The following is a 27225-nucleotide window of genomic DNA, read 5'->3' on the forward strand; positions in this document are numbered from 1 at the left end:
CTTGTGCTTGTGCAGCAGGCGGCGAAACCACTGAGCTAAATCCCTGGCCTGAGGTTAATTTTTTACATACGGATACCAGGCGTTCTAGTGCCATTTGCTGAAAACACTATCTTTTTCTCTGCTCTTGAATTGAGTTTATGTTCTCTAAAATGTTAATGTTAAATAATCTTTCAAAACTCAGTGGCCCATATATGTGTGGTTCTATTTCTAGATTCTCTGTTGTATTCTAATGACCTATATGTCTTTCCTTACACCAACACTGCCTTGATTACTGTAGCTTTAGAGGAAGTCTTAAAATTAGGTACTAAATGTCTTCCAACACTGTATTTTTTTCTTTTTACTTTTCTAGGTCCTTTGTACTTCTACATAACTTTAAATTTCAATATCCAATTCTTCATTTATAACAAGTATACATAGACCTGAATTTTTATATATACCTTGTGTTTTCTAATCCTGCTAAATTCAAATATAAGTTCTAGGGGCTCCTAGAGATTTCTTAGTATTTTCTCTGTAGATGATCATTTCATCTACATATAAAGATTTTACTTCTACCTTGCCAATTCTATCCCAAGTGTGTCATTTTATTGCCAGAGTATTTTGGTTTGGGCCTATGTTTCAAAGTCTAATGGACAGATGAAGAGTAGGCATATCTGCCCTTGCTCCCCACCTTAAGGAGAAAGCATTGTATCTTCTCCACTCATATAAGGCATTTTTGCTGCAAGTATGGAGTTCATGTCTTTGATCTGATGAGAAGATTCTGTTCCTTTTTTAAAAAATTCTTTTATTTGTACAATGTAGGTATATGGCATATTTACATTTCTCACTGTGAACTTGTACCTTTACATGATGCATCTTGGTTCTTATTTTTTCCCCGTTCCTAGCCTTCCCTCCACCCCCTCCACCCTTCCCTATTTACAAAGACTTTGTTTCCATTTTTTCCATTTCTCATCATTTTTCCTTTTCCTTCTTTCCTTTACCCTGCCCCTCCCACTTCCCCTACCCCTTTGGACCTTTTCTTCCTATTTTGCATTATCAATTATTCATTCTAATCATTGGTACATTTTAGGTATACAATATAATGACATTCATCATTGGAAATTTGCACCTTTACATAATCTCTCTTGGTTCTTATTTTTCCCCCTTCCCCTGCCTTCCTTTCAACCCCTCCATCCCTCCCTATTTACAAAGAGTTTGTTTACATTTTTCCAGTTTCTCATATTAATTCCATTCTCTTCTCTCCTTTCTCCTGCCTCTCCCACTTCCCCTTCCCCTTTGCCCCTTTTCTTCCTATTTCACATTATCTATTATACCATTTAGTCCTTATTTACACTTTCAGTTTCTCACACTAGAGAAACTATTTGGTATTTATACATGCATGTCCTATTTATTTCACTTAAGAGTATGGCCTCAATGTGCATCCATTTAGAAATAAATGTCTCTAATTTCTCGTTTTTGATGGCTGAGTAGTATTCCATTTTATTAAAAACCCCACATTTTCTTTATCCAATCTCCAGTTGATGGGCATTTGGGCTGTTTCCAAGTTTTACCTATTGTAAATTGTGCTGCTATGAACATGGGTGCACATATATCACTGTGGTATGATTCTTTTAATTCTTTGGGGAAGATACCCAGCAGGAGAACAGCTGGGTCAAATGGGACTTCCAGTCCAAGAAGGTTCTGTTCTACTTCTAATCTCCTGATAGTTTTTACCATGAACAGCTGTAGAATTTGGTCCAATACTTTTTCTCCAACTAGTTACAGGATCATATGGCTTTTTCCTTTCCTCTGTTAAAATGATGACTTTCAGGGGTGGATCTTCCAGTGCTGAACCATCACTGCCATCCCTATAATAAAACCACTTTCCACATCCTGCCAGATCTGACTTCTAATAGTTTGTTTTGTTCAACAAATTTCTATCTATGTTCATACTTTTTCTTCTATTATCTTTATCCAGTTTTAGGATTACCACAATGTTGATTTCCTAAAATGAGGGGAGAAGTGTTCCTTTTTTTCTGCTTTAAATGTTTGATATACTTTATCAGTTAAAATGTCTATGAGCCTGTTGTTTCCATATAGGTAGGTTTTCAAGCTAGGAATATACTTTCTTAAATAGGTGCTATTCAAATGTTATATTTCCTCCACAGTTAGTTTCATTAATTTGTCTTCCAAGGTACTTCTTAGAAGTTGTCAAATTTATTTCAAAAAAGATTTTTGTAATATGCTTTCTATATCCTTTCAAATTCTGTAAAATCTGTGGTAATGTCTTCTAGATCTTGAAATTGTAATTTTAAAAATGTATAATTGATACTGTGTAACAGGGAGAAAAAGTCTAAAGGAGCAGGGGAAGTGGGAGGGGTAGGGGAAAGGAAAGAAGGAAAAAGAAAAAATATGAGAAAAGGAAAAAAGTGGAAACAAAGTCTTTGCAAATAGGGAAGGGAGGGCAGGGGAAGGGGAAAAAAATAAGAACCAAGATACTCATGTAAAGGTACAAGGTCGCAATGATGAATATAACTGTATTTTATACCAAAATGTGCCAATAAAGTTAATAGGAAAAAAAACCCAAAACGAACCCATGTCCACCTGCAGAATAAAAATTCTGGACATTCTCCTAAAAACTGCTTATTTTTTTGTCGTTGTTTTTCCTCTTTATTATTTGGATATATGCATGTTAGAAACATCTTCCTAGTGATATAAATTAATAAAAATAAGCCACTGAATATATGTGAATATCAGGTACACTTACTACATTTATTTATTTATTTATTTTTGTACCTGGGATCGAACTCAGGACCTTGGGCTTGCGAGGCAGGTGGTGGCACCACTGAGCTAAATCCCTGGCCTATGTTTATTATTTTTAAAACTTTAGTTGTACTCCAGTGCCCAGCACAGTACACCACATAGCAAAGGCTCTAAGTATGGCTACTTAAGCATTCCCAGCTGGTTTACGTAATTACATTTTAGTGATTAAAAGGTAATAACAATGAAATACTTTCAATCTTTTAAAAGAGTTGAAACTAAGGCCCATGGGATCGAAAAATAATCTTGGACACACGCATTCTGGATTTAGTTAATCTGTTATAATTTGACAAAAACTTTCCCATAAAACCATGTGTATGTGAGGGCAATTATACCATTTAAAATCCTGTGATGTTTCACAATCCTAAGAATATATAAATAAGAGAGCATGCAGAATAGAAACCTAGAAATTAGCATTTTATAGTACATGACATCTAATGTGTGCTGTCCTTCTGTGCATAAAGAAAGGATTTTTTTTGGACGGGGTACTTTTTTAATCCTAAATTTTGAAGGTTTCCCTCAAGGAAGCATAAAGGCTACTCCTGAGAGAAAGGTGGAGGTGTATCTCAAGTTCATGTGAGTGTTACAGATACTACCTGGGGAAGTGTGGCAGCCAGTGCTCTCGCAAAACCAAGGGCTGGTTATGAAGACTCACAAGGACTCTGGAAGGCACAGACTTGCTAACAAGAGGTTAAGACATATTCATGTCACCTAGTGTCCTACACAGCTAATGAGAACAAACTTACAGACATGGTTATATATAAACAGGGACAAAGAGGACATATTTCTGGAAAAGAGTCTAGAGTAGTCTGATGTATGAAGGCAGAACAGCACAGTTGGGAAGGGGGCTGGACTTCTTACAGCTCTGTTCCTTTCCAGTCCTGGGCAGAAACTACTTTCAAAGGAAGGGGCAGGAATTTGGTAGCACACTGTGAAGTGCAGCTATTCCATCTCTCCTAGTGAGTGCCTCTGGGTGCCTAGAAGGATTGCGCTGTAACAGGAGGTGACAAGCCAGAAGAGAAGACACATTCTAGAAGCTTCCAGTAAGCTCTCACTAGAGCAGAGAAGAGGCCAGAGGCCTGGGGGAGTGAGTAACCTGAAGTGGGGTCTGCCTTATTCTGGTGTATTGAGGACCTGAATGCTTCTCCTCTGGGCACTTTGGCAAGTTAGGGAGAAGAAGAAGCTGAGGAGGCCACCCACACCCTAGGCAGGGAAAGCAGGCCTAGTTAGACCAAGAAGAGTGAGCTTCAGCTGAGGGCTGAGCACAGGCTCCCAGTGGACAGAGAGACAGTGGGTCTGGAGGTTATTCAACATTGCTTGCAAGGGAACACAAAATGCTTCATTTTCTTCTTCTAATAAAATTTCCTCCTGTTACTTTGTCGCTAGCTGGCCAGTGAGTATGTTGGCTATAAACAGAATTTCTCAGGTTTGCGGGGATCCAGTCAAAGGAATTCATGCAGCAGATATGTGAGGTCCAGTAAGTGTTAAGTACCAGGGTCCAGGGAGTCAGGATAAGAAAATAGGCCCCTCTGTCCTGAGCTCAGGTACTAGATGGGGAGACAGGAAGGCAAACGCACCAAATGGCCACCTATCCTGGGACAAGGGACAGAGCAGAGCACTCATAGTTGGTGTCAGAGACAATCTGCAAAGGACTTTAAGCGATGGTCAGGCAAGGGCTCTGGGATGAGTGCAGCCAGAGCATAGGCAAGGAAGAGGTGAGCAGCTGTGTTTGCAGGTGCCTAAGAGTTGCACTGGTTTGGGACAAAAAGGTGGCAGGAGTGTAGCTTTCTGCTGGGCACTGTACATTACAATGGGTAATATACAGTTAAAGGATGCATAAATAAACTTTTCAGTGAAGTATTATATATGTGGTAAAGTGCTTATATTGTATGTATACAAGCTGATGATTGCGGGGGGGGTGTGCTGAGAATTGAACCCAGGAGAGCTAAACTAGCCCTTTTTTTAAGACAGGATCTCACTAAGTTGCATGGGCTGGCCTCAAGCTTGTGATCTCCTGTCTGTCTCCAGAGCAGCTGTAATCATAGGCATGAGCCACCAGGCCCAGTCAAGTTGATGAAATTTCACAAACTAAATACCTGTGGAACTAGCATTTAAATTAAAGAGAACACTACCAGCACCCTGCAATGCCATCACCCCTGGCAGGACCTCTCATTGCCACTCCCCTGAAGGGAAGCACCATTCTGACTTCTAGATTGGCTCTGCCTATTCGATGTGCCACTTCATTTGGAATCCTACAGAATGCCCCCATTGCCAGGTGTTAAGTCTGTGAGATTCATCCATGTCGTATACAGTCACAATTTGTTCATTCTTCGTGCTATATATAGTATTCCATTCTGTGATTATGCCACAAATGACTTACCCCTTCTACTCTCCAGGAGCACTTGGACAGTTAGCAGTTTAAAAGGGCCATTACAACCCTGCTGCTATGCACATTCTAGGCTCTTGATGAACATCTGTACCCTGTTCGGTTAGGTACGTACCTAGGGGTAAAGCTGCTGGGGCATGGCATGTTATGCTTTAGGAATGACTACTAAACTCTTTGCCGAAGGAGTCATTCCCATTCCACTCTCATCAGCAGAATATGGAAAGTGACAATACTATGTGATAAACGAGATGGCAGATTCCATGACAGGCAGTATTTTGTAAAGCCCTTTAACTAAAACATTTAGATTAATTTTTAAAATGTTCAGACCTCTCAGCCTTTGAAAGTAAATTATCAAAAGGAAGAATTTCAGTGTCTCATATAACACTTTCTTTTCTTTCTTAAAACTGAGTAATCTCTCCTTTTTCTTGCCCTTAGGGGGAAAAATTTCATCAGATTGTATGAGAGGAGGATTGGAAGCCATACAATTCAAAATGATTTATCATGATAGAAAGTCTAAGGTTAAGAATGAAATGAAATTAATGTCAGCCAAGCCACTGGTGATCACTAACAGTCATGCTAACGGTCAAATGAGAAGGCTCTTCCAGAGCCAAGCTGCCTGATTTACAGTGCAGGAATAGAATATTTTGGTTTGGGTTAAAAAAATGTGAAATGAAAGATCTTAATATATATGGATTCTTTCATGAAGAATTCTCAGCTGTAATTTGTCCTTAAAAATTTCAAAATAACAAGAACTAAGCTAGAATGTATAAATTATTATAGAATTGAATATGGATTAATTTCTGACTGAGGTATGTGGATTTCATGGAAGGTTCACATTAATATTGCTAGATGACCACTGAAACCTATAGTAAACATGAAAAATGCTACAACAGCTTCTAGCCTGCCATTGTTTAATTAGAAAATCAGAGCCTCATGCAACTTTATGAAAGGGAGTTCAATGGGAAAGAGATGAGACTGGATTGGATTTTTCCATGATTCATATGTTCTCTTAGGGAGCAAAGCAGACACACCTGCTTGAGACTAAAGCCAGGCTCACTGCATTTGATCACCTGCTCTCAAGGTGAAGCCCGAGGTTGGAGTGGGGACCCTGTCACTTTTCCTCACAGGACACTTGAACCTCCCATTAGAGTCTCCTGTCTTAAAAGCAGGCTCCGGCTTAAGGAACACTCTAGTGGAGATAACTCTTGAGTGTGAAAACCTCAGTGAGCCAAGAGGCACAAAGCTGTTCATTTGAAGCCTCTTCAAGCCTAGCACCAGGGAGATGAAGACAAACAGAAGTAGGTTCAGCCCAGAGAGCTGGGAGCAGCTCCAAGGACACTGCAAGAAATCACCTCAGATAATGGTGCACTTGCATGGTCCAATGTACATTCAATAACCACTTTCATCTCTTCTGTACACCACCACTCTTGATGAAAAACAGCCACAGACTTGGGTTACTCTGCAAGGACAGAAGCACAGTATTTAAATGGCTGATGACACCAGCACGTCTCACTGCAATCAAATCAAAGTGCATAAATATGTCTAGGAGAATGGAGGGAAAGCCATCAATCACACCTAAGGGATATATGGGTCCACGGAGGGAGGTCCATCTCTGGCAGTCACCTCAAGCAGAGGTGGGGGCAGTTTCTGCGAGGCCACAGCATCAGAGCTGTCAACTCTGCTGAGAAATCCCCACAAGCCAGACCCCCCTCCCTCCTAACTGAGCCTTGACTTCATCAAAATATTCTGCCTATGTGATGGACCCTTTTACAGATTTTATTTCAATCAGTCTATAAACAGAAAAAACAAGCAAAAAACTACAAAAACAAAACAAAACCAAAAAAAACCTAGCTACCGAAGAGCAAGCCTTATTCATGCCTACAGGATCATCAGCTCTCCCTGGTCGCAAGAACGAGAGTGCAGAGCCCCTGATCCCTTCATCACACACATCACACACCTGCCACATTCTGTGTGAACCTGTCAAACCCAAGAGCCTGCTCAATTAATCACCCTGCCTGCGAATCTATGAAACAAAGTTCACATTACCCAGAGAGCCGCATGAAGAGCCCTCGGAGGTCAGGATGCAAGACCAAACAAAATTAATGTGCCTGCCACATCCATCATCTTGTAATCTGCCTCCAGTTCTGTAATCCCTGAACGTCCAGACTGTGCATACCAAGAACATTCTTCTTGGATGCAGATCAAAATGGCTCATGTACAAAGGGCTCGAGCTACCCCCTCACCCTGCAAAACCATCAACCATCTCCACAAGTCAGGCAGCCTTGGGACTGCAGACATCTGCTCAAGGCAAGTGACTAGGGACCGAGAAGTTTTAATGAGTCCATCAGAAATGCTGCTTCATACACCATAAACATAAAAGCTGATTTGACCTAAGAATAAGGAATACATTGTTAATTTTCCAGAAATGTACTAACTGCATGGGATTATATAAACCAAAGGGACACTACTACAACAATCACTGCACTAAACAGTTTCACCACTAGCTCAGGGGAATGGATGTTAAAAAAATTAATAGGGTTAGATGATTTAAAATCATAAGATAGTATACAGTGCAGATGGTCCTTGACTTATGATTTGACTTACAATTTTTTTTTACAATACTGTGAAAGTATATCTATCCAGCCATTCTAATTTTCATTTTCAGTATAGTATGCAATAAATCATATGAAATATTCAAAACCTTGTTATAAAACAGGCTTTGTGTAAGATGATTTTGCCCAATTGTAGGCTAATGTAAGTGTTCTGAGCACGTTTAACACATTCCCACCAGCTTGAACCACCAGTGGTATAAGCATGCCTATCCCATCAAGTGGCATGGGACAGTCCCATTAGGGACAAAATACCTGACATCCTCAACTTAAAAGTGAGAGGTTTATTTTAGCTCATGGTTTTTAGTTCATAGTCAGCTGGCTTCGAGGCAGAAATGGTGGGGTGGAGGGTCATAGTGGAGAAAAAGCTATTCATGTTGTGGTGGCTAGGAAACAGAGGGAAGGGAGGAGCCAGGGCAAGAATAAACCCTCCAAATTCATGCCTTCAGTGACCCACCTATTATGGCTTATGTCTGGATTTCCTCCAAAGCCTCCTGTGCTCACAGGTGGGACCTTTGGGAGGTGGCTCAATCATGGGTATGTGATACTAGATTCGTCCACTTATTGGTTTAGCATAATTCTGGGTGTGGGTGACACCCAACCAATACTGAAGAGGTAAGACCCATTCTGGGTGTGGGTCACCAGCCAATAAGCTTGTAGCCCAAATGGAATAAAAAGGGAAAGAAGGAAGGCTCAGTGCTTCCTGCTTACCATGCCATGAGATGTTTCTCCTCTGCCATGCCACCTTGTCTTGGAGTCAACTGACTATGGATGGAATTTCTACAAACTATAAGCTAAAGTAAACTTTTCCTCCTTTAACTTGGGGGTGTCAGGTATTTTGTCCCAGCAATGAGAAAGTAACTAAGATACCACTGCTTTCAACCAGAAAACATGAGACTTTAGGGTGACATTTTAGACTTAAACTATAACACAAGGTTATTTTATGCTATAAACATTTGAATTCTCTCAAATACATTGTTACAAACAGTGACATCATGGGGTTGTTATTACTGGACTTGTTCATTCTGAAGCACACATTCCAAGATCCCTGAAGGAATACGAAGTTGGCCAACCAGTGAAGTTTATGTTAAGTTTACACTCCTGTATCTGAGAGAAAAAGTTTTAGTTACAAACTTGAGAAATCTATCTAACTTAGCAGGAAGGATTAAAAAGAATATGGACAGTGTTCTCATCTTTTGGAAATTCAAACATTAGCCTCATTCTGTGGCTAACAGTGTCCATACTGTTTGAGTGACATCAAAATATACATTAATCTAAGAACAGAAGAAGTGGTTCTTAAAATAAAATAGAGGAAACAATATCACTATGGTTTACAGGACAGTAGGATTTTGCTATAGACTGGATGTGTACCCTCAACATTCATATGTTGAAGCCAAATTCCTAAAGTGATTATTTATGCTGGGAAGCAAAGCCTTGGAAGACGATCAGGTCTCTAAAGTAGAGCCCTAATGAATGGGACTTAGTGACCTTGGAAAAGACACTCCAGGGAGCACCCTTGTCTCTTCTACCATGTAAGGCTGCACAGAAAAGATGGCTGGTATGAACCAGACACTCACTAGCCTCTATGTCTGTTAGGGCCTTTATCATGGACTTCTCAGACCTGTGAGAAATAAATTTGTTGTTTATAAGCCACTTGGTTTATGGTAGTTTGTTTTAACAGCCCAAACAGCTGGGCATGGTGATGCACACCTGCAATCTCAGCACTTGGAGGCTGAGGCAGGAGGATTTCTGAGACTCTGAGGCCAGCCTGAATGACATAGCAAGATCCTGTCTCAACACCGCCCCCACAAACAAAAAAACAAAACCAGCCCAAACTGACTAAAATTTGAAATGACAATACTTTGATTCATCAAACAGTAACTAAATGAATACTGTGTGCCATAAAAGAATTCTGCACAGATTATTTCACTGACTCCCTACATGAAGTTTTCTACCCCCATAACTGATGACTGAGGAGCAGCAAAGGGTCTTGTAGAAATTATACACACAATTTTGTGACCAAGCTGAGATCCAAAGCTACATACACCTTATTCTGACCATCCCAAAACAGATCCCTGAAATTCGGGAATCTGAATCATTTTCATATTTTTATCCTTTCCTAAAAGCCTCCCATGTTCATTCTTGTAAAATGAAAATAGGAAATTATTTCAAAATAAAACGCACAAAATTATAACCTGTTATTATTCATTGACTCCAGTAGGAAAACAGGAACCTGAGAGGAAAAGAAGGAGTAGAGGGTGATGAAGGTGGAGGCAGCACAGGCAGGAGAGATTGCGGCCTTGGGCCTGCTATGATTGTCAGAGGGTAGGTACTCCTGGGTGTTGGTACAGCTTCTTTTCACTTGGTCAACAGGTACTGATTCCGAATCTCCTCTGTGCCAACCACAACGCTGAGTATGAGGTAACTAAGGTGAGGGGTGAGCGGCCTGGGATCCAGAATTCACTCTGGAGGGGATGTCAGAGATCTGGAAAAACAATACTAACACGTGCTGAGAGCTGCACTTCGGCCTCTAGACACTGGAGGACCACGGGGCACTTCCCAAAGGAAGTATCATTTATGCTGGGATCTTGTAGGCAGAGAAGAAGGGAAAAGCCATGTAGGCAGAGCATATTTCCAAAGGCCTGGCAGTTAGAGGGATGGTAATGTGCACTGGAAATGGAAGACAGTTAGTTATGTGCTGAAACATGGGGTGTTATGGAAATCTCGGAAAGAAATACACAGAGACACAGAATTTGGATAAAATAATAAAATTTCTTCTCACGAGCGGGCAGGAAGGCCAGAAACCAGACTGGTCAGTATCCACACCCCTCTGTTCAGCATTTCCCTTTTTATATCCTTTTTAGCCATTATCTCATCCCTAGTGGTCTTTGATATGTAAATACAATTCCAGTTCCTATTTACAAGTCACAGACACAAGACAGGCCGTATACATTGTAAATTCACCCTGGCATGGTAACTTTGTTAGGTTAATGAAGTTACCCCATTAGAGTCAGATAATCCTCACCTTAAACACAGAGTTATGGAAAAGCAAATCTTAAAAGAGCACATTACTTATTTTGCTTCCACAAATACCTTAATATTCAATCTATTAAGTCATCTAAAACTTTCCCTATCAGGGTGCATGGTAATGGCGGTGTTGCAACAGGGAGATGGCACTGCTGAGGTGGGCAGGACTGTGAGTCTGCCACCAAGTGCAGCTTGCATTCTGTATGTCACAGACAGCCAAAGGATTTAGGTAGGGAGTGCCAGGATCTGTGATAAGATCACCGGGTGACAGACTGGAGAAAGTCAGATGGGTGGCACAGAGGCCAGTGGTTATAAACTCTACTTGAAGGGACCCATGCGCCTCTGTGGCCTTTGTGACCTTGTCTAGCTCTCCATTTCACAGGTATAAATCAAAGTCCAGAAAGGTTAAGAGACTTGATCAAAGCTATCAAGCCAGGGAGTAAGAGGGCTGGGACCAGACTGAAAACCTTCTGTGGGCGCTGCAGTGTCCTTCCCACACGCCTAGGCAACCATAGAAAACAGGGAGCTCTGCAGTCTGCAGTCGCTATGTGAGGCTTCAAGTTTATCTGCATGAAGACAACACTACAAAGGTAGAAAACAATAGTAGGTAAAAGAGTGAAACATTGTTTTTGCAATGGTTTGGAATTCCTGCTGTCGTATATATCAGGTAACTAGTGACACAGACATAGCTTAGTTATAAAATAAACAAACATGCAGAGGGGAATTGAGGGAAAGTGCACAGCTACCTTCTAAGTCAACCAAACTAATCAAAGTGTGACCGTGTACATGTCCTGAAACCCAGAGACATGAACAAAGTCCTTTTTGAGCAGCACGGGTCAATTATTTCCTAAGAGCAGGCAGCCACTACTTCAGCCATGTTATCTAAAATCAAATCAAGCTGGGAAGAAAATAGTTCTTCCACAGATTACTATTCACAGGGTTGGTCTGTGGAGATGTTGGCCCCACAGGAACTTGGGATAGTCATCATATGCACTGTTAAGTGAGAGCCTAAGCCTAATGCCCTGCCCCTACAATTTGTAGGCAGGGAAGTGAGTTTGTTCTGTTTTCCCAGAAAACTGAGCTTTCTGAGGGAAGCAAAGCCCTCCAGTAACCTCCTCAGTTTCACCCCAAAGAAGGTGATGTAGATGCAGAATTTATTTTCAGGTTAGAAACAGATTTCCTGACACCTGCACCTTCCCAAGAGGGCCTCAAGACTTCCTATCCGGCGTAAAGTCATGGCGAGTCAGCGGGGATCTCAGAGCCACCTGTGGGCAGAGCCTCCTCCTCACAACATGATCCAGAGTGAGCCCCTGCGTGAGTCTGCATGAGTGGCAGGCCAAGGAAGAAGGTGTCTGTGCTCTGCAGAGCTGTACTTCACACTGCGCACAAGAAACCACTGCGAGAAACAGAGCACATTATGTCTTCAATTGGTCACAGATGGGAGAAAATCAGCCACAATAATAAATTCACGGAGGTGGCGTGTGTCATCACACACGGAGTCAGGATGTGTGATCCAGAAGGTATGTGTGGGGGAGTCAGTACCATATGTTGTTTGACTGCGGTGGGCCTCTCCCATGTCACAGTAACGTGCTCTTCCCAAGCAGCTTCAATGCTGTTCTGGATGCCACTGCCCTCTGCCAAACCTATGTGACTCTTACCAGGTACTGAAGTCTCTGGCGCTCAGTCTCAGGGGTGAATTCCGAAGACATGGGGATGATTTCTCCATTTCTGATGATGATGGCCCTGAAACAGGGAAAATGCATTGTCAGCAGCCAACGTCCTAAGTACCCAACTCCATGACAACCACAGCCTGGTTCAGTCCACACACACGATCCCAGGAGATGCCATCTCCCACCTGCAGAGCAGAACTCACTATCACCAACTCTTGCCATGTTGGAGGCATCTCAGTCCTATGTGTATGGCATTCTAGTTACCTTGATTACTTTTTATGCTAGCTGCAACCACTGTCTTAGTGCCTCAGCACCAAGCATGCCACTCAGCACACAACAAATGCTCAGTGAATAAATGTCTGAATAAATGAACTGCTCACTGCATTTCAGGATTATCCAACAGAACCTTCTGTGAATGTTATCTGTCCAGTCCAAGATGGCAGCCACCAGCCACACATAGTTATAGAGCATTTGAATTGTGGTTAGTGCAGCAGAGGAACTAAATTTCTAATGCTACTTCATTTTAATTGAAATAATTCTAAGTAGGCCCATGTGGCTAGTGTTTAATGTAGTGGAGAGGGTAACTCCAGACCCGTTACTCAAAGGGTCAGTGGGGCAACAGCATTGGCTTCTCTTGGAAGCTTGGTAGAATTGCAGAACCTCCAGTTCTACCCTAGACTCACTGCACCAGAATCTGCATTGTAATAAGACCCCGGCCCAGGTGATTCATAAGCATATTAAAATCTGAGAACCTCCGGCCTAGATTCTTCAGTTTCTAGGATAATAACCTGGGTGCAGAAAAATCCACTTGCATCTCATCTGAAGGCTCAGAAAATTCTCACACTTCAAAACATGTGCCCAAGAGCTTTTGCCAACTCAAGGATTTCTGAGAGACACAGTTCCTAAAGCCAATGTTTCAAGAAAGGCTGCAGGATCGATAGCTGTGGAGGACCCTCTCTTGAGCCCGGTCCCAGTGGCGCCTCCTGTTCTCAGAGCTGATTCCAAAGTGGTTCCCGTCAGCCACTTTCCAGCAATTGCTCGATCAGTTGTGGCATAAGGTTGCTATTCTTATGACAAATGGAAGTGGCTTGGGGAATTGTATTTTATAGCAACCTAACAGCTCTCTGGAACTAGGAAGCCAGGGACCTGCCATGTTTCTCTGTGAAGCCCACAAACACAGACATCAGTTCTGGTATCAGCTCTGGGCGTATACCTTGCTGATACTAGGGGAGACTGCTTTTGTGTGCCAAGAACTCTTTGGGCACCCCTCTCCTCCAACTGGAGAGGCAGTCCTTGACTTGGAAACAATTCCTATAAATAGCACGGCCATAACCCTGACCCCTTGTACCTGTGTCCCTGTTATCATTATAGAAACTGGTAGAGGCAGAAATCGTAGAAGCTTTGGAGAATTATGGGTCCAAAAGCACAAGTTGTGAGAAAGTAGAAAAATGTAGGGAAGCTAATTCTGGGAAGCTCTCGATGTAATATTTTTAAATCACTTCTTCTATTGTGCTGCATAAAATGTGACAGATTAAAGATTCCTTTTTAAAAACCCAAAACCACTTATAAAATACGATTATACTCCTTTCCCGAGGGTGATATCTACCATTCAAAAATCAGCATGAGTTAATTCACATGGTCTTTGACCTAAGAGGGTAGGTACGGTAACTACCATAAGGGAAGAAGGGTTCTGACAGAGGACAGAGAACCTTGGAGAATTTAAAGGGGATGAGGTGTCAGGAAAATCTAGGGTAGGGCCTAACCTGAAAGTACTGACAGGGCCCTGAGGTCCAGAGAAGCTGGAGTGAAAGTTGTTATGTGATACATTGTAAAGGCAGGCTTCTCTTAAAATTTTCCTTGAACTCTTCCCCCGCTTTTTCTACGTGGCTCCTGAATTTCAGCTGATGCCTAGAAGTGGACTAGGAAAATTAAGACATGCTGGAAGGAAGCAGAAGATAATGAATAACAGGAGAGAAGGGTCGGAAAAGGACTGTATAGGGTGGGTGTCAAGAGACCCAGGGAGGATGGTGAATGCCATTCTGCAGGGGGGTGGCCAGGAGGAGCTGGCATCGCTTAATCAGGGCACAGAATCACGACCAGAGTGTCAAGAGGTCAAGGTACCTTATCTGTTCTCTTCACTTACGTTATAAATACTTAGCATAGTGCCTGCTGCATAGCAGGAGCCCTCTGAATATTTGCTGAATAAAAGAGCATATGAGAAAACTTAGGAGGACACTGTTCCTTGAACTTGAGACAGGAGAAAAACAAGACTAAGAGGCACAGATGTTCACTTCAGCCCACTTTGAGGTGGGCTCCACTTCATGGAGCAGAGGTCCTTCACCTGGAAATTCCACTCCCTCAGCCACCTTTCCCTCTTCTCCTCCGACTGGGGCCAGTTTGTCTATCCTTTCTCACCCCAGAATCCTCCCAGTGCCCATTATCTCCACCTTCTCTCTCCACTAGATCTCTGTCTATAGGACCAAAAAAATACTCAACACACTTTGTGTTTAAAATGAAATAAAGTAAAACTAAAGCCAAACACAAGCATTCTTTCTGCATCGAAAGCCTGTCCTCAGGGACTCTCCTCATTTCCTTCCGATTAAGCCAGGACTTATAGATAGAAATATCTATCCAAGTCTCTATTTCTTTACTTCCCACCCATCCCTCAAGTAAGGGTAGTTTCATTTCTTGCCTTTCTGTCCGTTTTCATCTGCTGTCACTAGCATCTCCAAATGGTTCCCTTGTTGTTCCACCTATTGGGCATGTTACCATTCTGATCTTCAGGGCAGCATCTGGCAGTCTCTCCCAAGCTTGGCTGCTGGGATCTCTTCCACCTGGTTTCCCTCTTACCTCCCAGGATTTCCAGTCCTCCACTGGTGTTGAGGACTAGGACTTTCTCTCACCACTCTCTTCTCCTGGACAAGCTCATTTCCTCACTCCTTAGCCCTAAGGTTTGGTTAGACTCTTCTCCTACATGTTCCCTCAGGCTGGTACTTCTAATACAGAACACTGCACACTTTGTAATTGGGGACTCACTTGTCTTCCTTCCCTCCTAGTCTGTATGCTCCTGAAGTGTGAACCATGTCAGACTGACCAACACTTTGGACCCATTCCTGGACATAGTGCCAAGTCTCTGCAGGCAGGACTGTCTACAGCACCAGAGTCCAGTGCAAAATATGAATGCACAGCCTCTTAAAGGTTGAGAAATTCAAGATGGCAACAGTAGAGTATTGATCAAATTGAGGTCCTTCTGAGAATGTGGTTCTGTGTGACTATGCAGGTCACATGCTCATGAAACTGCCTCAGAGTATGCCTCTGATGTTTACTAAATGAGTAAGTGGATTCAACATCACACTTATTGGTGATTTCAGACAACCTTTCTTGCTAGCACATATCCATTGTGCTCCAGCCTGGAACAGCCAACAGCTAACCCACTTGGATATTCACTAGGTTTGCACATTTAGTAATACTCCAAACTGATGATCCTGTCCCACCAAATCTGTCTATAGTATTTCCTATTTTAGGCAATGATACTCCATTCCACCTAGTTCCAGATGCCAGATTTCTTACTTCTCTCACCCTACAAGTCCAAACAGACTCCCTGCCCTGTAGGCTTCACCTCCTCAGTGCACATTCATACCCTTCATTCCTACTGCTAGTGCTTTGGTTCAGGCTTCCATCACAGCCCATTTACAGAACTCAGAAGCTCACACAGTTCTTCCTGCTACCATTTCTGCCCACCTCTGACCCACGGTCACAAGGGGAGGTTAAATATCTATCTATCTATCTATCTATCTATCTTTAATTTTAAAAACTGACACAATAATTGTACATACAAGGTAGAGTGTGATATTCAATAAATGTATATAACATGTAAAGATCAGATCAGGATAACTGACATATTCATCAGTTCAAACATTCATTACATTTTTGTGATGGGAACATTCAAAATCTTCTCTGCTAGCTATTTTGAAATATACAATGTTCTCAATTATACCTACCCTCTGAGTCTACAGAACATTACAAGTTACTCCTTTTATCCACCTTCACCTCAGTACCTGTCAAACGTCTCTCTGTCCTCCCTAAGCATTCCTAGCTTCTGCTAACCATTATTCTACTCTACTTCTATGAGACTGACCTTCTTTACATCCATATATAGAAGTGAACATGCTATAAGGCAGTTGTAAAGCACCACTGTTATGCTGTATCCCTGACCTAAGTAAGGTCTCTTTCTGTTGGCTCCCTGGCATTTCCAAGTCCCTTCATTATCTGGTTCTCATTGTATTTCTGGCTCTAGCCTCTCTCCTGCTTCTCCTTTCATATCCACTTCTCCCTACTAATGGCCAACCTATTTCTTTGGAGTCAGCTCAGAGTGCCCTTCATTGCCCTCCTGGGCTACCTTTGATGCCCTTTCTCTGTGGTCTCATGGAGTCTCAAGCCTACCTGTACCACAGCCCCTACCAGGCCTAGCTACCATTGTTGGGATCCATGCTTGCCTCTAACTACCCTGAGGATATTTTCCAGGTGGAGCCCAAGCCATTGACTCTCATTCACCAATGCTCAGTGCCTGACAAGCGGCAAATGTGCAACAGCTGTTTACTGAGGGATGAGCAACTAAATGGATGAAGAGCAGCTGGACCTGGATAGATGAACAGAAGAATCCAGACATAAAGGCCCTAACAAGACTTTTCGTACTAACAGCATTAACTGTATGTAGTCTGAGCTCTTAAAAACACATATGCCTTTTCACGGTGTTTGCAAAACCAAACTCTCAGCCTAAGAGAATGAAATTTCTGAAAAGTGTGGGTTGAAGGACAAGGGGTCAGGAGGCAGGGCTGCTCTCCTTAGTGGGAAGGGGAGGGAGAATCAGTCAGGGCAGCAGCTTCCACCACTTCTACTGTTTCTAAATTTTAAATTCACACCTGAGGTGTCTGCATTCAATTTCAGTATAACTGCTGGGGAAATCCTAACACATTACTTTTCTTAAGTAATCAATCTATGTACAGAAAACCCTTCGCTTCTATTTGAATCCCCAAATTCTTCCTTCATGAAGTACCCATGGATTAAAGATGACAGCGTGGTTGGCTGCCAACCTTTTCGGTCCCTACACTGTGACGACTCTTCTTATGTGATCCTTGGCTTCCTTTTGATCTTTCTCTCTTTCATCCCTCTTGATCTTGGGATCAATTTGTCAGAGTGTTGGTCTCCAATCTGGAGTAGGGCAGTGAGAGGAATGGGGTTTCAAAGGGAACAGAGTGCAGCCAAAGGCTGACAAATCTTGTACTCAGCAATCAATAGAGAAATGCCTTTAAAGCTATATACTCTCATCATCGACCTCTGCACTTTGTATCTTCTTAGTTTACAAGATACTTTTCCTAATGAAAACTGAGAACACCACCAAATTGTGGCAGCAATAAGGATCAAGGAGAGCTGGGTGCCTGCCCTTCTGGGGCCTCAGGCCTGAACCTGTGGATATTATTGTGGTCACAATTTAGATGACACTCCATTTAGCTATCCAAGGTTTGACCAGAGATTAAATGAGGAAGGTTCTAGGGGTTGGAATGATCTAATCAATTGGCACCTACGCCCATTTGGTACCCTTTACGTGCAGAGAGGTTGATTCAAACATACTCCTCAATGTTAAGGCTAGCATGCTCTCCTTAATCTAGATGCTCTCCTTTTCATTCCAGTATAACAGATGGGGTATTATTCATGATATGGTGAATTATAAGGTTTTATGTGTTCTTCTGAGTCAGCTGCAAGGATAGGAGAAGACAAAGACATGAATAGTTTTTCAAATGACCCCCTCCTCAAATATTGGCCGCATGAGAGATAAATGCAATGTATTTCTAGCTGATGAGAATTTTGAGTTTAGAGAATAGTTTTGAGATAATCCTGCTACTTCTATCCTCTCATGTTGTATTTTTAGGTAAAAAGAAAAATACCTGCTTTTTGTTCCCTCACTTGGTAAAATGTTAAGTGGTCAAGAAGGAAAAATGAAAGGCAAATGAGATGCTCATTTCAAATATTTGCTTGATTTTACAATCTCTCTTACAGAGATCACACTAACTTCTGTTAAATCTCACCCCAGCATGATGCCCTCAGAGCAGCACTGACAACTCTCAAAGATGTTGACAAACAAGCCAAAGAAAAAAGATGATCAAAGATTAGGCGATTGACAGAAGGGAAAATGCAAATATTCAATGAGTTCAATAAAAGATGCTCAATCTCTGACTAGTCCATAAAAAAATGAAAATTAAAATAAAAATAACATACTGCATAACTGTTTATCAGACTGCCAAACATTTTAAAAATCAAAAGTATATAGTAGTTCTCATAGGTGAGAGGAAAAAGTCATTCTCATAATTAATGGAATGGGAATGGTTTTATCTTTTAAATCTATTTAAATTATAAGTACATATTTAATGGTTCAGGTATGTCACTTTAGGAATATATTCTAAAGAAATAAAAAACTCAGTACACAGGGTACACATACTTCATTCATACCCGACACTGTCTGTTATGGCAAAGACTAGAAATAGTCTGAATGTCAAAAGGGGAACTGCTGAATGGTTTATTAGTCTATAAGATATTACACAGTCATTAAAAAAAAGAATAAAGTGTATGTTTTGTGGCCTGGACGTATTCATGATTAGAAAAGCAAGTTGCAAAGTAGTATGTGGTATAATTCCATTTTTGAACCATAGAGATTGTCTGTCTGTCTGTCTGTCTACCTCCTCCTATATATTCCACACCAAAATCCTGGACGTGACCCCTCAGGGCCAACCATAGGCAATTAAAAAGTCTGGGCCCACCAGGTCCTGGCTGCCCAGAGCTGGTGCCAAGCTTGTGCACTGCAGTCTTGGGAAGCTACAGGCAAGGGCTCACTCCCACACTCTCCTGCATACTCGTATTCTCGGCCCAGTCTGGCTGCAACAGTACTCTGCAAGGGCTCAGTACTTTTCCACTCCAAATCCTTTATCTTGTACAGTAAGTCCCCAATTAATGAATGAGTACTGTTCCAGGAGAATATTAAATTGGAATAATTTGTAAGTCTTACAAAGTGAATCTTATACACCTCTGACACAAATATACAAGGTAAAGCATAAAAAAGTAAATAAACTATTTTTACTTTTAAAGTTACCTTAAAATGGTGGTACAGTACAGAACAACTGGCTCTAGGTGATTGCATGGTGTGAACTGACAAGAAGAGTTACTGCCAGGTGTGCTGGTGCAGGCCTGTAACCCCAGCACTTGGGAGGCTGAAGCAGGAGGATCACAGTGAGTTGGAGGCCAGCCCAAGTTCCACAGTGAGTTCAAGGCCAGCCTGAACTACACAGCAAGACTCTGTCTCAAAACAAACATACAACCCAAAAAAACCAAACAGAAGAGTTATTAATGGGGGCAGCGTAGGTAGGAGATGGTGGAGCTGAAGGATCATCAGCAATAGGAGATGGAGGGCAAGATGGAATTTGGCTCACAGCTGATGACACAGGTTTTTTGATGGATTTAATTGTCTCTTCTCTTGAAAAAATGATCCAGTCATGAGTAGTAGCTGTTTTTTTTCTCACCATACATCTATGCCATCTCTGTAGTGCCGGATGACATTCTGAACAGCTGCTGCAATCTTTGAGTATCATTCCACATCGGGGTCCCGTGCCTCAAAAACTAACAGTGCCTCTTCAGGTAAAGAAAATTCCCTTGCCATTTCCTGTGTTGTAAATCTCTTTGGTTCTTCAGTTCCATCTTCCTCTTGGCTCTCTCAGTCTTTTCACTGGACCTCTTCATTCCATCAGGTTCTCATTAGTAAGCGTCTCATGATGCATAGCAAGGAGTTCAGTGAAGCGTCCTCTTGCAGATCTAGTTCTAGCTTCTTGCTAAATTGTTGAAGACCTCTTTGGTCTTCCTACTCATCTTCTCAAGTCCTTGAACTTCATGAACAAACTGTGGGCAAAGGTTCTTCCAAACCCCATGGGCCAGGGATTTAGCTCAGTGGTTCCGGCGTCTGCCTTGCAAGCGCAAGTTCCTGAGTTCGATCCCTGGTACCAACAAACAAAACAAAACAAAACAAACTCCATTCACAGTAACAGCCCAAACCTCACGCCAAGTAAAGTTGATGTTTTTTGTGGCCTTTTGATGTTAGAGTCCTCAAATTGTCACAAGGCTGTTCCAGTTTAATCAATTGCCTTCACTACCTGACAAAAAGTGTGACATAAATAATACTCTTGAAAGTGCCAATAACTCCTTGGTCCATAGATTGGATGAGTGCTGTAGTATTTAGTGGCACATGCACTACTCTGACATTGGGATGAAAGTCATTCATGAACTGGGGGTGAGCTGGTGCATTGTCAAGCAGCAAAAGAATGTTGAATGGGATTTTTTTCTCCAAACAATATTTATCTCTGGGACAAAGTGGTGGAAAAAACAGTTCTGGAAAATGACCTGGGTAACCCAGGCTTTGGAATTACTCTTCCTCAGAACAGGTAGAGAGCCGTTGGCTATGCTTTCGAGGGGTTCTGAGTTCTCTGAATGGAAAACTAAGAGAGTTTCATATTGCCGGAAGCACTGCCACCAAACAACACAGCAAGCTTGTCCTTTGCTGCTTTGAAGCCTGGCATCAATCTTTCCTCTCTACTGATGTAACCTCATTCTGGCGTCCTCTTCCAGCACAGTCCTGCCTCATCGATGTTAAAAACCCATTGGGGTAAATAAGCACCTTCGTCAATAATTTCTCTAAGTGTTGCTGGAAAATTTCGGGCAGCTGGAAAATCTCGGGTTTCTGCATTGCAGCCTCACCACTTACTTTTACACTGTGAAAGATGGCCCCAGCTTTGATTCTGTTAAGTCATCCATGGCTGGCAGTAAAAGATCCACCCTGTTCACTTCATTTTTTCTGCAAGTCTTCAAAGAGGCTTTTAGCTTCTCCTTGAATAAGCACTGAGCGGAGGAGAAATCAGTGGTGCTGCTGATCCTGCAACCATACATACCCTGAGAAGTTTCTCTATCTCTGTCACTATACCACGCTTTCTGGATACCATGGTTGAGTTCGCTGGCACAGCAGACTTCACATGTTCCATGATCTTGTCCTTGTTCTTTAAACTGTGCCAATGGTCGAATGATTCATGCTAAAAGAAGAGTGACATCTTGGTTCAATTTCTGAATCATTTTCACTTTTGTTTCCATGGTTATTGCTTTGTCCTTCCTAGCAGTCCCCTCCACATCACCACTGCTTTTCCTCTTGCTGCCGGACATGCTGGGCTCTAAGCACTGTGCTACTGTACACTGTCGTACTGTACAGTAAATACACTGCAGCACAACCGTGACAATGGCCAGCAGACATGTGATGTGTTCACATCTAGGAATGTTCATAATTCGAGGTCTGTTCATATCTGTGAAAGTTCACAGCTCCAATGTTCATAAGTTGGGGACTTACTGTATCTCCTTCCCCTATCTCCTAGTCTATGAAGTGGCAAAAGCCTTTAGCCCAGAGCTCCTAGGCAGCGAGATTCTCTCCTGCCTTTGTAGTGTTACACAGCATCTGGCTGACCCCCACCCAGTGCTGTCTTAAGGGGGAAAATGGAACCCTGGAGCGTCTGCACTGTTCTTTCCCTTTGCCTCTGGTTTGCACAACTGCAACAGCTGCACAAAGCATTCACTGTTGCTTTCAGTTTGGTTCACTGTCCTACCTGACCACTGTAGCATCTGGCAGCTTGACAACGTGGAATTATGTTTGAATGAGTGGTGAGAAAAGTATGGAAATAGGAAAGTTAGTTGTATATACTCTTTATATATCTTTGTATTATTAGACTATCACAAAGAATGTGTTCTGTTTACAAATTCAAAGAGGAATTTCTCTGCCCAGATTTGACTGCATATTTCCTAGAATCCTCCTAAATGCAGATTCATCTTTACAACTCTACCAATCTTCATAAATTCAGGGGCCCCAAGCATCAGCCTGCAAGTTCCACCCACTGGCCCAAAGTCACTCAGAAGTCTCTCTTGGAGCTTAGGACCACTGAAAAAGTATCTGGGTCAAAAGCCATTACCTGAGAGGCTAGCAGCCAAATTTTGTTATAAAACCATAAACTGGTTAAGCTACATGCTGTCCTTTTTTCTATCACTTATGTTTTAAGAGGAGATTCACAAAAGAAGGTTCAGAACTGCCAATGGTCCTCAAAAATTTAAAAAAAAAAATGTAACAAAGGTTTGAGAGATTAACTGGGTAACTGAGAACTCATTAGCTCCTTTTGATAGTCAGCTCTCACCAATTTCATACCAGTGCCTGGGCATCCTGGCTGCTCTGATTCAAACATTCCTCTGGGACCTAAGGACTGACTGTAGGCACTGCCAGTTATCTACCCATCTACAATTTATTCGGTGGCCACAGGGAAGATTTAATCAGTCATCCTGACAAAGCAAAAACAAAGCCACCCCACTACCCTAACTCAATGACTGTATCCACTGTCTGTGGACTTCCTACTACTGTGCAACTTCCAGAGTTCAAGGCCCAGAGAGAAACTCAGGAATTGGGAAGTGGCAGAAGGATGGGGGAAGCCACGTCCCCCTACTGGGTGTGCATGTTGTAAGAAATGTCCTCCCTGGGAGGTAGCAAACAGCCAATTACAGGATGTGATCAAAATATACAATGAATACTTAAATTTTAAAAAGTCATTACAGTAAAAGACACAATGCTATTAATCTCCTTAAAACATTTTCGTTTGCTTTGAGTACACTTTTCCCATCATTCGTGTTACTTTCAGAAGCCGTTCTGGAAGTCCTTTTTTGTGACTGTTTTTATGAATGTGACAAAAAAATAAGAGTGAAGGCTGCTGCCAAGTTAGTGTCATCCAAAGGAAAGGTGGGCTTATAAAAACATTACAGTGTGGGGCCGGGGATTTAGCTCAGTGGTTCCACCAACTGCCTCGAAGGTGGAAGGACCCGAGTTCAATCCCCAGTACCAAAAAAAACAAAACAAAACCCAAAACAAAAAAAAACGTTACAGTGTGTCCTCATCCACCTTATTCACTGGATCTGGCACCATACACCTTCTGGATCTTCTGTGAAGTCAAAATGATCATGAGTGGTAAATGTTTTGATATTCAGGGTCTGTCAGGACCCTCTGTCTTAACCTTTAGGAGGCCTGAAAGCCCCTGGAAAAGCTGAACATTTCACCTTCCAGCTCTTCTGCTTTTCAAGGTAAAAAAAATATGTCTTAGATCTAAAAAAAAAAACCCAAAGTTACACTCAAGTGATTTTGCAAATAGGTGCTGTGTAAAAATGGTTTAGAGACCATTAATAAGCATAATGCTTTTCAACCTCAAGAGAAGGGTGTGTCTAAGAGAGAGAGACAGAGAGAGAGGGAGGGAGGGAGAGAGAGAGACAGAGAGACATGGGGGGGGGAGCCCTAAAAATATAAAGGTGGAATTTCTCGGTAGAGGAGGAATGGAAAAGAAATCTAAAATGGCCAGGCTGCTGAATCTAAGAAGCATGTGATAGTGTGCAGGAGTCCAGTTTCCATATATAAAAGGTATTAAAAGTCCGATAAGCCAAATAAAGGACAGGGACCTGAAGTCAGGACTCAAATCCAGTTGCTTCACTTTATTAAACCACAGGTTCTCCTCTCTGTAGCACACAGACATGCTTGACAATAAAGCAAATGATCCAAACTATGGTTGGAAAGAGTGCTGGAAAGGCAGAACCTTACTGCCATCTCTAATTGCTAAGCAATCAGCCAGTCCTGCAGCAGGGAACCCACCCACATGTGTAGTTAAATGTGTGTGACTACAGAACACACAAACATGCTGGAGAAAGGTTTTGCAGTATGATCCCTTTTGGGTTGTAAGTTCTAACAGTTTACCTTGGAAGTTATAATGCATCAAAGGGCAAAGTACTAGATGACAGATAGTAGGGGAAGGCTAACTGTCAAGCCCTTTTCCAATTCAGAAAATGCATAGCTTTGGAGGAAATGCATGCACATTTGAGTAACTGGTGCTAGTGAGGTCATACGCTGTGGTGGAAAGACACTGGCCTGGGAATCAGAAGTCTAGGCACTTGCTTCACCTGGGGCTGGTGTTTAACTCTGAGCCTTGCTGTCTTCACCTATTTTAAAAAGTGGTAAGGCCAGGGATGCAACTCAGTGGTACAGCATTCACATGAGTTTGATCCCCAACACTAAAAAACAAACAAACAAACAAACAATCACAGGTAGGGTCAGATAATTTTAGGCACTTTTCAGATCTGAATTGAAATATTTCTGAAAAGACGCCTGATACATGAGGGGTAGGGGGAAATTCCTAAAACTACTATAGTTACTACTTTTCCTTCTGGGGAAGCAATAATCAACACAATTTAGATTGAAATAAATATAAACCAAATACAGAAGCACCAGGCTGGAAGAAATCAGAAATCAAAAATCTCTTAAATCAGAAAGGACAGCGGTCCCATTATGGGGCAAGGACCCCAGTGTAATTTTACTGCTGTCACCAGTCCCCTTGGAATGCAGAGTTGCAGACAACAGGCATCTTTGACACTGTTAAGAGTATTCATGGGATGCCCTGACTCCATTACACGCTTCTTCAGCTGAAAGTGATTTGAAACGCAACATTAAACTGCACATTTCCAGAATGGAGGAGAAAATCTGGTACAAAGTGACAAAAGAGAAACCATTTGGAAAACCCTTTTTGACAGTGTATATCAATCCCAAGGTGTGCGGGTAAGGGGCAGGCAGCCATTCCATCCAGATGCATCAGACCTTGTGGACCTTGTTCAGATGCAGCAGGAGCGCCCATCTCCTTCAAAACTATCAGAGATGTGTTGCTGGGAAAGAAAGCAGGGCAGCTGACAGGACAAGCTGGTTACCACTGCCAGAGGACAGCCGGGCTGTAGATGCTAATTAGAGGTGTCAAAAAATAGCTGAAGGGAAAAAATAATCCTATGAGCTGGGAATTAGTTTGGGTGTGTTTCTAGTCACTCTGTTTTCAGAATGGATAGTAAAGAAGTTTGAAAATATGACAATTTGTTTAACAAGACCTCAAATACATAAATTCCCTAGCAAAAATACAAAACTTGAGAGGGGGTGGTGGTAGGTGGAATTTAGATGTTTAAGTAGCAGTAAAAATAAGTGAAGCAGTGTAAAGTAGTACACATCTATAATCACAGGGCTCTAAGAGGCAGGAGGATCACAAGTTAGGGTTCAGCTGGGTCACTCAGCAGCTTAGAGAGAGCCTGTCGCAAAATAAAACATACAAAAAAGCCTGCAGATGCAATGTAAAGGCCTTGGGTTCAATCCCCAGTATCTCACCTCAAGCACATTCTTTTCCTCATGACAAGTTGTCAGGCTAAGTGAGACCATCAAAGGCATTTATTTTCCACTTTATTCCAATCATTTCCGGAGTTGGATGATTCTTTTTTAAATATCTGATGATTACAATAGCTCACTGTGCACCAGGACAGGTAGGACATGCAGAGTCTGGGAAGCAATCTCTTTACTAATACTGTGCATTAGTCACACCCTTGTTAGATTTGTGTCCAATTCTACCTCTTTACTTTAAAAGGGCAATGCAATGGGAGCAACTGAACAAAGCTCAAAAGGAGAAATAAAAACAATTCAAGGAGTGGAAAATAGATGCTCTGAAGGCTGTTAAAGCAATTGTGGCATTTCTGCCTGAAGGAAAGAACGAGGAGTGATTTGACCACATTTTCCCTCCACGCATCTGAAGTGCTTTTGCACAGAAAATGGTGGGTGACCTATTCTTCATGCTCAGAGGGAAACAAACAAGAGGAAATTCTATTTAAATCACATCAGTATGATTCTATGGTTGGAAATGAGAAAAGGATTTCCTGATCTCCCATTACACATTTGACAGAAGCCCATGGATCTCCATCCCTGGAATTCTTCAGAAGGACATGAATGAGCTTTGTTCGTATTCACCTGCTAAGAACCTTGAGGCGTCCTTCGCTGTTGTTTCTTTATGGTGCTATAAATCAGGAACTACATCTGCTGTGTGAAGGCAAAACTGAATCATGAACAATTAGATCTGGACTGTATAATGGATTGAGAAAGTTTTGCCATCTGAAAGTAAACAAGACATCCTCATTGCTATGTGCCCAGTAGAAAGTAAGCTGCATTGTCCACCTGGCAGGGCAGGGGGGGTTCACTTGTGGCCCATGGTTAGTTTACATGGTTAAGTTACCGTAAGCTCTGGCTGGCAACAGTTACTATATGCCTTGGGGAGGCTATCAGTCATCCACCGAACATAAGCCATTCAGCTGGATTTGGGCCCTGGCTGGGGTGTAACAGAAAGTAATTAAGGTTTAGAGTTCAAAGCCTAGTTCACACCATGAACTAACTATGCTAGGAAAATGAGCCAGACACTCTGTGACTCAATTTCTCCCACTCCATAAATGGAAAATACCACTTTCTTCAGAGAATATATGTACAAAAGATTTCTTTAAGCATAGCTAAATTAGTGATGCTGAATGAATCATTAAAAAACTGACACATCCAACAGTTAAAGTAGAGCAATGACTTGGATATTTGTTATTTCATATATAATGTTAATTATCCATAACTGGGACCCTAAAGAACTATAAGAAAAAACAATTGTATTTAGCAAATTTTCTTAGGCTTTAAGGATAAAATAGTATGTTGATTTCCACTGTCATTTTCATTTACATGTTGAGATCCCTCCAAAAGGCCACAGAAAAGGAGGGAGATTCACAGGGATGAGGTAGGGCA

The 27225-nt window shown here is 42.0% G+C and overlaps 1 protein-coding gene across 9 annotated transcripts in view; it reads right to left on the reverse strand.

The window, feature by feature from the left end:
* The window catches only part of Ppm1h (protein phosphatase, Mg2+/Mn2+ dependent 1H), a 334373-nt gene that overhangs the window by 128695 nt on the left and 178453 nt on the right, over positions 1 to 27225 (reverse strand). For all 9 annotated transcript variants that reach the window (XR_015443411.1, XM_087192356.1, XM_087192359.1 and 6 more), the window contains one exon: positions 12477 to 12561. Coding sequence is in view for 8 of the 9 variants with exons in the window: in XM_087192356.1 (XP_087048482.1) it covers positions 12477 to 12561 (85 nt within the window). In the remaining variant the exon portion in view is untranslated. The remainder of the gene's footprint in view (positions 1 to 12476; positions 12562 to 27225) is intronic.

The sequence above is a fragment of the Heterocephalus glaber genome, unplaced genomic scaffold (assembly GCF_053883595.1).
Source record: "Heterocephalus glaber isolate CG9 unplaced genomic scaffold, H.glaber_assembly_v1.0 deba00001569, whole genome shotgun sequence".
Lineage (NCBI taxonomy): Eukaryota > Metazoa > Chordata > Mammalia > Rodentia > Bathyergidae > Heterocephalus > Heterocephalus glaber.